A 14,870-nucleotide genomic window follows, 5' to 3' on the forward strand; every position below is an offset into this window, starting at 1 on the left:
GAAACACTGACCAGTGACCCGGTAACACAAGAACTTGCCCAGCTGGATTCCTGGAAGTCCAGCAAAGCTTTCCACCCGCCAGCCTTGAGGTTTATTGGTTTTTGTTTTGTTTTGTTTTGTTTTTTGTTTTTTAGATTTTATTTATTTATTTGCCAGACAGAGATCACAAGTAGGTAGGGGTTGGGGGGAGCAGGCTCCCTGCTGAGAAGAGAGCCTGATACAGAACTCGATCCCAGGACCCTGAGATCATGACCTGAGCCAACGGCAGAGGCTTAACCCACGGAGCCACCCAGGCACCCCAGCCTTGAGTTTTTTAATTTCTGGAGCCCTTCCCCCTCTGAGTCCCTCAGCACAGATAATACCCTCTCATTCCCCATGCCTGGATGAAGTTCCCTTCATATTTGAAGAAAAGCAGTGGCCACGTGATGCTGATGATGGAGGGGAAGAGCTTCTTCAGAGGGGTCTGGAGAAACAGAGAGAGAATGGAGCCAGAGCAGCATCCCCAGGAAGGCCGTTGCTGTAACTGCCACCCCAGGTTCCGTCCCCAAGGCTGGACCCTCACCGGCAGGGTCTTCCCCACGGTGCTATGCGCCAGGGCCTGGATGTTGGCAGTCTTCTCCTTCACCTGCTCCACCAGCACCTGCACCTCCATGAGATTGTCTAGGAGAGGGGAAGGGCGCCAGAGATGAAAGCTGTTCTTCCTGTTCCCTGCGGTCCAGTCAGGACACGCGCCCCTCTCCCTCTCTCGGAGGAGGTGCTTTAAGACCCAGAAAAATGACAGCTCCCCTGAGTCACTCCCCTGCCTCCATTTGCTCACCCCACCGCTCTGGGCTTCCCTCTCACCATCCAGGGTGAAAATGAAGACCACAGTGTCGATTTCCACGAGGGATGGCAAGATGGAGGTCAGGAAGTCCTCTTGGGAGAAGGAGAACTGGGGACCCTGAGCACAAGACGATGGGGGCCCGCCCATGAAAAACTCCCGCACACAGACGTGGGGACCACAGAGGGCCTCACAGGACCTCTCACACAGTGTGTTTGTACACAGATGGAAGAACTGAGGTTCAACGAGGTCAAGTGTTTTGCCCAAGATGATACAGCAAGTTGAGGGAAGAGCCCAGGACTAGAGCCAGCTTTAAAGGGAGAATCCAGAGCCTTCCACCCTCCCTGTGCTACCCCAAAGCCTCCCGACCTCTAACCTATATTCCCTTCCCTGGACTGTCTGCCCTGCTCTACTCCCCGACCTGTCCCCACCTCCCCTCACCTCCCACTCTCTGCACACCAGTCACCTTCACAACCTCCCCCATGTCCCGTCATCCTCCCACCTGGTTGAGGAGCTCAGTCCTCTGGTTAAACATATCACTGTGATCACCAATGAGAAAACCACGGACATCTCGGTAGTCTGGAAAATTTAAGGACAGGGAGAAAGGAGTGATAGGCTTTATAGGAAAGAAAGATTCTAGGCTTAGGGGAATGTTCATGGGTCTTGGAGGAAAGTGCCAAGGGGGGGTGTAGGGTGAGGTGTCACACACATGGGAGGCCACACCTAAGCGGGGCTGGGAGTTGAGGGACCAAGGCCTGAGTAGGAGTTCAAAGCAAGGAGCATCTGACTGAAATGCCTATTCAAATAGGACAGTCTGGACTCGAATGAGGAACCCCCATGGGCTGGAGATGAGGGGAGGAAATCGGTTTGCATTCAGGAGGATCCAGGGAGAAAGTCTGGACTGGGGTCCCACCGGCACCAAAGGTGTGGATACACTCCACTCCATCCATGATGGCCATGATGCCCAGGGTCTGCCAGCCAACCAGGTACACGCGGCCTTTTTTCTCCAGGCTGAGCACGGGCCAGAGGTCAGGACACGAGAGGAGATACGGCAGTGAGAAAAGATCAGGGATCAGAGAAAGACGCACACGGCCAAGCACAGGTGCGAACCAACAGAAAGGTTACTTCGCCCTCCACCACGCGGACCTGCTCCCCTCACCGTGTTAGGGAGTCCTGTAGAGTCTCCGCTGTTCTCAGGACAGTCCCCCATCCACGCCACCTCCCCACTCCTAACACGTTTCCACACACCTGGTGCTGGCTTGCTTCGTCAGTTCAGCGATTTTCGGGCTTTGACTCTACGTCACCTGATGAGCCCGCTCAAATGTCTGCAGGATTTCCAGAAGGCACCTGGGAGAAAGGCCACCAGCTCCCGGGGTGGGCCCAGGGCCCCCTCTAGATAGCATGGGTACCCACCCCTGCCCAGGGGAAGGCACAATTCCCTGAAAACTAAGTTCTGCTGGTCCCTAGTGGAGGTGTGGTGAGTACTGTCAGAATGCATGACAGAGGACAGAAAGGACTTCAATGAGCAGAACACAAAGATCCAACAGAGGGCAAAGGACATGAAGAGAGTGGTGGGAGCAGGATGGGATTGGAGTGGATGAGGAGGTAAGTGGGGATTCTGGGAGACAGGCCAGAGACACAGGCCCCAGCAGAAGGAGTTCTTCCTGCACGACCTGGACCATCCCCAAGCCAAAGACTCTCTGAAACTAAATGAGCTTTCATGTCCCAGGTGGGCTCAGGGATTAGGTGTCCCAGGTGGGCACAGAGATCAGTGGGACCTGAGGAGCCCAGGGTCCGCTGGAAACAAGTGAGACTTTGTGTGCTAAGAAACCCAGGCCAACTCTTTTCCCAGGGCCCAGGGTGGGGTGGTGGTGGGGCTGGGCCTGAAATTAGCATCCACTGCAGCACATACATTTTTGGTGAAGGAGAGTCCTCCATTAAAAGGAGCAGGGTTGGGCGCCTGGGTGGCTCAGTGGGTTAAGCCGCTGCCTTCGGCTCAGGTCATGATCTCGGGGTCCTGGGATCGAGTCCCACATCGGGCTCTCTGCTCAGCAGGAAGCCTGCTTCCCTCTCTCTCTCTCTCTCTGCCTGCCTCTCCGTCTACTTGTGATCTCTCTCTGTCAAATAAATAAATAAATAAATAAATCTTTAAAAAAAAAAAAAAAAAAAAAGGAGCAGGGTTAAAAGTATCTCAGACTCATTTATATCTTCACATGAATTACGCTACAAGCCTGGAATCTGGGAGTTGAGAAAAGGACCTCAGAAAGCACCCAGCTGCCCCTCCCCCCAGGACCACCACTGCATGTGCAGAGCTGCTCTTGAGGAATCGACAAGCCTTCCCTGGAACATTCCAGCAACAGGAAGCCTTCAGCTTCATCAAGAGGCCCACTCCAATGGTGAAGTCAGCAGAGCTCCCCGCACCTGGCTGGGCACCAGCATCTCCAGGGCTGGTCTCAAAAAATAAGGTATTTCAGGGCCTCACCCCAAAGCGACAACATCCGAGCTCTCGCACAAGGGCCTACGAATCTACTTTCTTCTTGCTTTAACACTCCTGAGGCTGAACATCCAGGGAACCACACCTGAGCACTATCGGTTTCACACGCTGACCTCTGGGATCAAAGCGGCCATCTACATAGAGAATAAGGCGGAGGTGATTGGGTGGCACAGAGTGCTCAGGAAAGGGGGACAGGGTGGGGGTTTGAGTAGCCAGAGGGGGACCCAAGGGGAGCCTAGGATGACAAAGGAGAATGGTTGCTACAATAAGGGAGCTGGGCAAAGGGGAATCAGAGGCCACTCAGCACCCACAGCTCCTTTGAAAAGATGCTTCTCTTTGGGGTACGCATCATCCCGACCCTATTCTATCTTCTGGCCCTTGTTTTCCTTGTCTATTCACTTCCCGTTTTGAATGTCTGCTTTCTGGTATTTTATGTGGCCTTTGTAAGCTGCCTTCAATCCTTTCCGAAACGAGACTACATCAACCCATGGACCAAAACAACAAAACAAAAACAGAAACAAAACAAAACAAAAACCCACCCAAAACAAAAACCTCATAAGCTCAGGGACAGTCAGTATTTACTTTAATGTTCTGAGATGCGGTGAATAAGACCATAGCCACTGTAAGGGCCTACTTAGCCAGAGTGAGCCATTTTGTTGTTTATGCAGTAAACTTAGATTGAACTTGCCCCTTCCCCCCAAGAGGAAAGCGCTTAGAAACAGAACTGGTGAAATATGGCCAAACAGCCCCACTAACGGAGCACAGATCCCAGGACATGTCAGGCTGAGCAAAAATAACGGAGCCCAGATTCAAGGACGTGTCCGGCCAGATGGAAACGTCCAATCAAGGGAAAGCGCACGTATTAGCCGCCAGGGAGCGTGAGCCCCCGCCTTTTGGGCGCCACATGGCCTTTACTCTATAAAAGTTAGTCTGTGAGGCTGGGAGGGGTCGCCTCTTTGCAAGAGACGACCCTGGCCCGTCCTGGCCCGTCAGTTTGATTCTCGATGCTTGGCGCGAAATAAAGCTTTGCTTGACCTTTGCCTTGTATCAGTCTCGTCCTTTTGTCTCTGGACCGTTTCAGCCACCATGCCCTCCTCTTTGTGGCTGTACTGAAGATTTTGGTTTTTGTTTGTTTGTTTTGTTTTGTTTTGTTTTTTAAAGATTTTTATTCATTTATTTGACAGACACAGATCACAAGCAGGCAGAGAGGCAGGCAGAGACGGAGGGGAAAGCAAGCTCCCCGCTGAGCAGAGAGCCCAATGCAGGGCTCAATCCCAGGACCCTGGGATCATGACCTGAGCCGAAGGCAGAGGCTTTAACCAACTGAGCCACCCAGGCACCCCTGTACTGTAGATTTTGACAGGTTTCCTCTCAGCCTCCCCAAGGGGCCTGGCCCGTCACTGCCTTTCATTACAGTGGGCTCACCTGGCCATGTTCACGGGGTTGAAACCAACCGGGACTGGCAAGAAGGTGGCTGGGTTGTCCATGCAGCAGTCCATCTGGCCTGCCACAAAGGGAGCCTGATAGTAGGGGGAGAAAAACGGCACGATGAAAGGGGAGGGGTTACTCTAGTGTTTCCTGAAGCCCAGGAGCATCAGAATCCCCGAGTGCTTGTTAGAAATGCACAGTCCCGGGACGCCTGGGTGGCTCAGTTGGTTAAGCAGCTCAGGTCATGATCCCAGCATCCTGGGATTGAGTCCCACATCGGGCTCCTTGCTCAGCAGGAAGCCTGCTTCTCCCTCTGCCTCTGCCTGCCTCCACCTACCACTCTGTCTGCCTGTGCTCACTCTCTGACCAAAGAAAAAAAAAAAAAGGAAAGAAAGAAATGCACAGTCCCAGGCCCAGGTAAGATCTACTGGATCTGCCTTGGAAGGGGACAGCCCAGGCCTGTATTTTTAACAAGTTCCCCCAAGGAAATCCTCTGCATGGTAAAGTTTAAAAACTACTGAACTAAATTGTATGCTCCTTAAGGTCAGTGTCCTGCCCTCCTTGTGTGCCTCCTTCTGCATCTAGCATTGCTGGACCTGTTTCTGCTTAGTGAATTGTTAGAATCAGTACACTGCAGTGGTGAGACAAAATTGGGGTCACCAAATCCAGTGCTTGGAATCTTGTTAAAATGCAGATTCAGACTCAGTAGGTCTTGGTGGGGGATGAGATTCTACATTACTAGTAAATCCTAGGAGATACTGATGTTGCTAAGCAAGGACTGTTATGCCCCAATAATGGGTCCGTGATTAAAGGAGCGAGACTGATATAAAGCGAAGGTCAAGCAAAGCTTTATTTTATGCCAAGCATCAAGAATCTAACCGAATGATCGGGGATCGGGGACGCACCTCTTGGGCGACCCTTCTCTGTTTCACAGACTAGCTTCTTTTTTTTTTTTTTTTTTTTCTTTAAGAAGGGATGGGGCAGAGGGAGAGAGTCTTTTTATTTTTTTAAGATTTTATTTATTTATTTGACAGACAGAGATCACAATTAGGCAGAGGCAGACAGAGAGGGGGGGTGGGAAGCAGGCTCTCCATAGAACAGAGAGCCTGATGTGGGGCTTGATCCCAGGACTCTGGGATCATGACCTGAGCTGAAGGCAGAGGCTTTAACCCACTGAGCCACCTAGGTGCCCCTCATAGAGCAGCTTTTAAGGGCAAAGGCCATGCGGTCGGGCCTGGCCACACTCAGGTGACCAATGAGATTGTAACACACACAGAAAACTTCACAGTGATGCTAGGTGACCAATTGAGTTACAATTTACCCTAGTAGACATTTGACCCAGCCTATTACACCTTGATTAGGATTGACGCCAACAAGGCTCCTAAAGGGCGGGGGGGGGGGGGGGCATACTCCTTGGTAGCTAGGGAAACAGTATGCAACCCCCCACCGATTGATGTCTCCACCTAGCCTGACCCACCCTTGTATCTGGGCTTTGTTACCTGGAACTGGTTTCCGGGACTTGTTTTTAAGTGAATCCCTTGGGGGGAAGGGGAGCAGGGACAGTTTAAGAGTTAAACAACAAGGTTTCTGTTTAACCTCGATGAAAGCCTCTTGCTAAAATATAAAAATAGGGGCGCCTGGGTGGCTCAGTGGGTTAAGCCGCTGCCTTCGGCTCAGGTCATGATCTCAGGGTGCTGGGATCGAGTCCCACATCGGGCTCTCTGCTCAGCAGGGAGCCTGCTTCCCTTCCTCTCTCTCTGCCTGCCTCTCTGCCTACTTGTGATCTCTGTCTGTCAAATAAATAAATAAAATCTTTAAAAAATATATATATATAAATATAAAATAAGTCCTTACAAAGGGTCAAAATTGTTCAGGGGGGAATGATGAGGGAGCAGGAGGCTGGCTGAGGACAAAGCAAAAGCTGGCACCTTGCACCCCCTCTCCACCTGCTCCCCTCCCCTCGGTAATATATGTGACATTCCTCAGGCACCCGTGACTGCCATAAACGAGAAACAAATAGTTAACTTGCAGCAATCACAATCCTGCAAGACAGGAGTCTCCCTTGGTTTACAAATGTCCTAGAGATCTACAAAGAAGTTACCTTATCAATAGCACAACTTCCAGAAGCAAATAACTTCGTTCCTCAAACCCTAATGTCACCCTCCCCTCCATAAACAAAACTGTAGGAGGCTGGGGTAGAAGGAAATGTAAGTAAAATTAAGTTTCTTCTATACCTAAATCTCACTAACAAAGACGATTGATAGCAGGATTGTGACATCCCACCAGGAATCTCCCAACTATCTGGATGTTTATGGCTTGCCAAAAGACAACATTGATCAGGCCACAAGACTTCCGGTATCCCTGCACCTTATAGACCCTCTTTAGCATATGAAAGCTCCACGGAAACCCCCCTTTTCCCTCACCTTCCCCCAACTGCAGGGTACATAACCTGCCATCCCTCACAACTTGGGGCAGCAGCTCTTTCTGCCCACGGGTCATGTCCCCATGCTTTAATAAACCATCATTTTGCACCAAAGATGTCTCAAGAATTCTTTCTTGGTCATCGGCTCCAGACCTCACCCCACCGAACCTCACCTAGGTTCTAGAACTTCATCAATTAACATACAGTGTATTATCAGTTTCAGAGGTAGAGTTTAGTGATTCATCAGTTGCATGTAACACCCAGTGCTCATTACATCACTTGCCCTCCTTAAGACCCATGCCCCAGTTAACCCCCCTCACCCCATCCCCCTCCTCTCCAGCAATCCTCCATTTATTTCCTAGAGTTGAGTCTCTTATGGTTTGTCTCCCACCAGTAATTAATCTTTAAGGCCCAAGCTATTTGCTGAGTTATTTGTGCAATAAAAGATGGTCCGTTGTCTTTGTAGGGACTAAGGGAGTCCAAATCTAGAGATAATTTCCCTTAGCAAAGTTTTTAATACCTTAGTGGCCTTTTCTGTTCTACAAGGAAAGACCTCTATCCATCCAGTAAAGGTGTCTGTTTAAACCAGGAAGTATTTATATCCTTTCCATGATGGTATCTGCATAAAATCTAATTGCTGGTCCTCCCCAGGATATGTTCCCCACCTTTGGACTGGCTTTAAAAGCCAGGGGACAGGGGGGAGGCACCAATAGCTCCATCTGGATTTGGATGTACGAAAATAGCACAGGATTGAGAAACCTGTTCAATGGTAGTGATTAAGCGAATCCCATCAAAGGTGTTTTTAACCATTTACTCCAGGCCTTTCTACCCAAACGAGTAGTCTGATGTATACCCTGCATTGATTTCCATTGGTTGCCTTTGAGTATAAAGACTTTTCCTCCATCAGTTATAAACTAGTCCTGTGCATTTTTTGAAAATCCCCGTTCCTGGGCTACTCAGGTTTCTTGATCTGAATAGATTGGGGATACACATTTTTTGGCGGCGGCATTGGCGGCGGGACTGGTAGGAGACTCGGTACTAGCAGGCTTTGAGGACCCTCCCGGGCTGCACGTCTGCTGTGTTATTCCCTTCTGATTCCAGGGACCTGTCCTTTTGATGTCGCCTGAGATGAATTACAACCACCTCTTTCGGTTCATGCACAGCCTCTAGGAGATCTATTATTTCGGGTCCATATTTAATGGGAGAGTTAGGACTTGATAATAGCCCCCTCTCTTTCCAGGTTGCCCCGTGCACCTGTAGGACCAGGAAGGCATATTTAATAGTCCGTATAGATACTGATTCTGAGGTCCTTTGCCAATGGTAAAGCACAAGCGAATGCTACGAACTGTTTTGGGGGCAGATGTATTTGCTGGGAGAGCTTTGGCTTCAATAGTCTGAATTAGACTGACGACTGCATACCCAGCTATTCTTATCCTCTTTTCCATAAAACTACCATCACCACTAAACACTGTCATCTGCTTTATCAATAGGAGAATATTTTAAGTCTAATTGGCTAGAATGAATGAGATCAATAACCCCAGAACAGTTATGTTCTATAGAAGTACAAGGGTCAGGTCTAGACACAATGACAAGTTTCTTTTTGTTTTTTCTTTTAAGATTGTATTTATGTATTTGAGAGAGAGAGATAACAAGCAGGGGGAGTAGCAGCAGAGGGAGATGGAGAAGCAGACTGCCCACTGAGCAGAGAGCCTAATGCGGGGCTTGATCCCATGACCTGAGCCAAAGGTAGATGCTTAACTGACTGAGCCACCCAGGAGCCCCTAAGTCTGACAGGTCTTTTTTTTTGACAGGCAGAGATCACAAGTAGAAGAGAGGCAGGCAGAGAGAGAGAGAGAGAGAGGGAGGAAGCAGGCTCCCCGCTGAGCAGAGAGCCCGATGCGGGGCTTGATTCCAGAACCCTGGGATCATGACCCAAGCCGAAGGCAGAGACTTTAACCCACTGAGCCACCCAGAAGCCCCTAAGTCTGACAGGTCTTAAGGACCACTTCAGGTATGTTTAAAAGCACAGCCCGGTGTTTAGTAAGTTGCACACCACCCCCACCCCCCACTGTCCCAGTCATTCATTGCTAATCTTTAGTTCCTAAAACACTGTGGACCTGGTGTGAGGTCATCACAGTTTGGGACTGTCCCATACTAAGGTTTGAGCCGTCCTCTACCAGGAGTGCAGTCGCAGCCACCGCTCAGAGACAAGCCGGCCACCCTCGTGCTACGCTAAATCGAGTGACTTAGAAAAATAGCCCACTGGTCTTATTTCATCTCCTATTTTTGGGTGATAACTCCCAAAGCTTGGCCCCATTTCTCTGCATGTATAAAGTAAAACATTTTTCTAAATGTGGTAGAACCAAGGCTGGGACTGATAGGAGTTTAGTTTTTAACGCTCCAAAGGCTGTCTGCTGGGCTTCAGTCCAGAGTAAAGGCTCTTCATCAAGACCTTTAATTGAATCATACAAGGGCTTGGCTACGAGCCCCAATCCAGGGATTCCCTAGGCAGTAAACACCTGCCACGCCGAGGAAAGTTCAGAGTTGTTTCTTAGTTGGGGGCTCAAGATCTAATAGAGCCTTTTTTCTATCAGTAGATAGACTATAGTGATGTAGTGTTAGTTCATATCCCAAATATCATACTTTCTGCTCAGATATTTGCACCTTTTTAGGAGACACATGATACTCTGTCCGCCAAGAAATTAAGTAAGGTTATAGAATTTTTATCAGATTTCCTCTGTTGGACCACAGATTAAAATATCCCCCACATACTGAATTATAGGCCCTTGAGGCAGAGTGATATCACAGAGGTCTTTGCTAAGTGCAGCCCAGAATAAGTGAGGAGTGTCTTTAAATCCCCATGGCAAGACTGTCCAGGCTCATTCAGCAGGCTGGAAGGGGAGGCCCATTCAAAGGGGTGCAAAAGAAGGTGTCTTTTAAGTCAAGTACAGTAAACCAGTCTGCATCCCCAGGGACCAGGGTGAGAATAGCATATGGGTTTGGCACTCCGGGTTGAATACGTATGACTGCGTCATTTATGGCCCTTAGGTCTTGTACCACTCGATATTCTCCATTTGATTTTTCTTTTCTTTTTTAAAGAAATCATTTATTTATTTGAGAGAGAGAGATCAAGAGACAGAGAGAGACAGAGAACCATCATGAGCAGAGGAGAAGGGCAGAGGGCGAGGCAGGCTCCCCACTGAGCAAGGAACCAGACGTGGGACTCGATGCCAGGACTGCACAACCCGAGCCAAAGGCAGACGCTTAACCAACTGAGCCCTCCCATTGGCTTTTTTACTGGCAAAATTGGAATGTTATAAAGAGAATGAAATGGTTTTAAAATACCGTACGTGAGGGGCGCCTGGGTGGCTCAGCGGGTTAAGGCCTCTGCCTTCGGCTCAGGTCATGATCCCAGGGTCCTGGGATCGAGCCCCACATCGGGCTCTCTGTGAAGCAGGGAGCCTGCTTCCCTCTCTCTCTGTCTCTTCCTGCCTCTCTGTCTACTTGTGATCTCTGTCTGTCAAATAAATAAAATAAAATCTTTAAAAAAAATAAAATAAATAAAATAAAATACCGTATGTGAGAAACGTACCAATAAGTGGTTGTAATCCAGCCTTTGTCTCAGCCTTTGAGGCATATTGTCTTCTATAAGGCATAGCAACTGGGTCTTTTAAGATCCCTTTAACCGGTTGTGCTTTAAGAGCCCTTCTGGGGACGGATCTGGGGCTTCACCTCGCGGGGGCGGACGCGGAGGTTTCCGCGGCTGCTGCGGGAGCGACAGGAAGTGAAGCGGCCCGGCCGGGCAACCGCGGCGGCAGAAACAGAGGCGGAAGGGGCGCTGCGATCATGACGTCGGCGACCGGGGGTGGACGAGGGGGTCGAGCACCCAGAGGACTCGCCCGCTCCGAAGCCAGATCTCGAGCCGGGCAGGATGGATCATCACCAGCCAGGAACAGGCCGCTACCAGGTGCTTCACAATGAAGAGGATAATTCAGAGTCATCTGCCGAAGAGCAACCTTCAACTTCAAACGCAGCGCCGCAGAGCGTTCAGACTGCTCCTTCAGCATCAGTACTTGAAACGGACTCTTCTCCTCCCCCTTACAGTAGTATTACTGTGGAAGTACCTACAACTTCAGATACAGAAGTTTACAGTGAGTTTTACCCGTGCCACCTCCCTACAGTGTCGCTACCTCCCTTCCTACATACGATGAAGCTGAGAAAGCCAAAGCTGTTGCCATGGAGGCCGCAGCAGCAGAGACAGCCCAGAGAATTCGGGAGGAAGAGTGTCAACCAAGAGATGACTTTAGTGATGCAGACCAGCTCAGAGTGGGTAATGATGGGATTTTCATGCTGGCATTTTTCATGGCATTTATTTTCAACTGGCTTGGATTTTGTTTATCCTTCTGTATCACCAATACCATAGCTGGAAGGTATGGTGCCATCTGTGGATTTGGACTTTCGTTGATCAAATGGATTCTTATTGTTAGGTTTTCTGATTATTTTACTGGATATTTCAATGGACAGTATTGGCTTTGGTGGATATTTCTTGTACTTGGCCTGCTGCTTTTCTTCAGAGGATTTGTTAATTATCTAAAAGTCAGAAACATGTCTGAAAGTATGGCAGCTGCTCATAGAACAAGATATTTCTTCTTATTATAGAGAATGCATCGACTGGACATTCTTTTCTTAAACCACTGTGAAATTTCCAGATCATCTGTAAACCTACAACTTTAATAGGATAGAAGACTTCTAAAAGCAGAAGACAAATTAGTGAAGAAAAGATAGATCTTCAAAATTGAATGGCAGGATGGTTTATGCTTAAAAGCCATTTCTGTTCATTCTCTTAAATATTTAAATTTCATTTGTTTTGCACATTTGCATATGTGCCCATGTAAAAGATTTGCGTATACTTGAAAGAAACTATAAAGTTGTAGCAGTAAAGTCCAGTCATATTTGGTTAATCAGTGTTTGATATAATTGAAAGGGGTGAGTGAGAAACAGTCTTCCAGCGTGTAAATGCCATTGACTTCTGACCTGACATTTAGTATAATAAAAATGGAATTATTAACCATGTCAAATGCTTTAGTTTCTGGCTCCTAGATTCATCTAGTGACTCTACACATGAAACGCCCTTTGTTATATATAGTTTTTTGAAAACTGCAGTGCTGATTATAGAAAAGCTTTGTCAGATTTTTGAACATGATATTTACATTATTATTTAGCAAACTCTTTCTGTAAATAACCATGCATAAATTACTTTCTGCATTGTTTTCTTAGAAACTGTGTCTGGATATCTTTTCAATTAATTTAAAATTAAGTGAACTTAATATATAGAGAAAATCTGGATGTTAAAGATAGTTTGTTTTAGGACAGATTTTAAGAAGATATAGGTATTCCACATGTCCTTTAAGAGAACATCTTTTGTTGTTTTCTTTTTAAGGCACATGCCAGGTTTAGGGATTCTCAGTTGAGAAGCTTGGTTTTTAAGATTGCCATCTTAAAAAAAAAAAAAAGATTGCCATCTTAGAGAGTCTTGCAGGAAGAGATTGTTAGATATTATATCTATTTCACTTAAGACACTTTTGAAAATTAATTTTCTGAATAAGATATTCTCATTGGCATTTGTCTTTTAAAAAGCCAATAAAAGTATCTTTCAATTTTCATTGTAATAATTTTTCTTTAGATGTTTAGTTTGTTAAATGAAACAAATCAGAACTTGTACTAATAGCTTCTTGCTTTATGATTGTAGGATTAACATAAAATCATATCTTGAATTAAGATATGCAAAATAATCTGTTTTCAAGTTACAGAAATGTGTCTGTGGAATATGGGAGTGTGGTGTGTGTGTGTGTGCATGTGGCAAGAGTATGCGTGTATGTGACCATTACTACAACCCGAATCTACATTCACAAGCTACTACATTTTGCAAATCATTTTGTCTCATCTGTTTTCTTTTCAGTTCTATTTTTGTTTTTGAATGCCAACATTAAAAATGATGGGAATTACATCATCTTTTAAACTTAAAAATCATTTAATACAGCTATAGAGAACATATAAAATTGGTTGTTTGTTTATAATTAGATACTGACTACTACTAAAAGATACATCTAAAACTATTCAGGGACATTTTTCCATTTCTGAAAAAATAAATTATGCTTTATAACTTCTTTTGTATTTCTCTGTATTTTTTTTTAAGATTTTATTTATTTATTTGACAGAGAGAGATCACAAGTAGACAGAGAGGCAGGCAGAGAGAGAGAGAGAGAGAGGGAAGCAGGCTCCCCGCTGAGCAGAGAGCCCGATGTGGGACTCGATCCCAGGACCCCGAGATCATGACCTGAGCCGAAGGCAGCGGCTTAACCCACTGAGCCACCCAGGCGCCCCAATTTCTCTGTATTTTCTGATTTCATTGTCTTTGATAAATAAAACATGCAGTTTTGTTTTGCTAAAAAAAAAAAAAAAAAAAAAAAGAGCCCTTCTGGGGACATCACAATCCCAGACCTGTGGGTTAACTTCCTTCCAAATATCAAAACGGATATCAGGGTAAGGGTTTTGTACTCCAAGTGTTAAAGAGAACATACCATCCTCTTCTTTTGTAAGAGCAAAACTGCTGGGGCGCCTGGGTGGCTCAGTGGGTTAAAGCCTCTGCTTTTGGCTCCGGTCATGGGATTAAGCCCCGCATGGGGCTCTCTGCTCAGTGGGGAGCCTGCTTCCTCCTTTCTCTCTCTGCCTGCTTCTCTGCCTACTTGTGATCTCCCTCTGTCAAATAAATAAATAAAATCTTAAAAAAAAAAAAAGAGCAAAACTGCTTCCTAGTTTATAGGTCAAGCCTTGCTCGGGTAATGGAGTGGGACGAGATAGAAGGGCCAGAAAACCATGAGTAAGCAATTGGCTTTTGTATTTACAAATTAGAGTCATCGTCTGATGGTAGGTTTCAGTTTCCCCTTCTATACGGACAACTCTATGGGTAGAAAGACAAGTAGGGCCAGAGGGCTGAACAAGTGCCACCTGTATCCATAAGAAAATTGATAAACTCAACTCCCGGGCAACTTCTAGGGCAACCCGGAACTCAATCATCTTGACATCAAAAGAGCCTGACCAACCAGCCTCAGGGGCCCGTCATGGAGGACCCTCCAGTTCTGCTTCCTCTCTGGCAGGACGTGAGTGTCTGACCTCCTCTCTCTCTGGAGACGAGGACAGTCTCTCTTCCAACGTCCTTCTTTTTTACATGCTGGACATGGCCGAGGGGGAGAGCCCTTCTTGGGACATTTACTGCTCCAACTGAAGTGGGAGAGCTAGGTTCTTGTCTCGCAGAGTCAAGGAATGAATCTCACAGACATTCATTCTTGTGAGTAAAGCGATAGAGTTTTTATTAAGCAAAGGTACAGAAAAAAGCTCTCAGGAGTGAGAGGGGTCCCGACAGAGGGGCCACTGGGAGCTTTTTGGGTTGGTCTTTTATTGAAACTTAACCAGGGAACCTGTATCTTTTTAACTTCTCTCCTGGCAACACCATTGATTAAGGGCTAGTGATAATGTCTTTAATGGCTTACTTCTTTTTAGGGTTCTGGTTATTTTCTTTTGACCGCAGGATACCGTCATAAATAAAGATTTTATTCATTTATTTGACAGAGAAAGATCACAAGTAGGCAGAGAGGCAGGCAGAGGGGGGTGGGGAGTGGGCTCTCCACTGAGCAGAGAACCCGATG

At 47.0% G+C, this 14,870-nt stretch overlaps 1 protein-coding gene and 1 pseudogene across 1 annotated transcript; one reads left to right on the forward strand and one right to left on the reverse strand.

Moving 5' to 3' along the window:
- Positions 1–366: 366 nt before the first annotated feature.
- LOC125109766 (glucokinase regulatory protein-like) lies at positions 367–2,765 on the reverse strand (annotated as a pseudogene).
- Positions 2,766–10,892: 8,127 nt separating this feature from the next.
- On the forward strand, positions 10,893–12,237 carry LOC125109660 (NEDD4 family-interacting protein 2-like). The gene is given in 3 exon segments (XM_047746787.1): positions 10,893–11,025; positions 11,027–11,327; positions 11,330–12,237. Coding segments are annotated over 3 exon segments (810 nt in total). The 5' UTR covers positions 10,893–11,010; the 3' UTR covers positions 11,824–12,237.
- Positions 12,238–14,870: the final 2,633 nt, after the last annotated feature.

This window comes from Lutra lutra, chromosome 9 (genome assembly GCF_902655055.1).
Source record: "Lutra lutra chromosome 9, mLutLut1.2, whole genome shotgun sequence".
Lineage (NCBI taxonomy): Eukaryota > Metazoa > Chordata > Mammalia > Carnivora > Mustelidae > Lutra > Lutra lutra.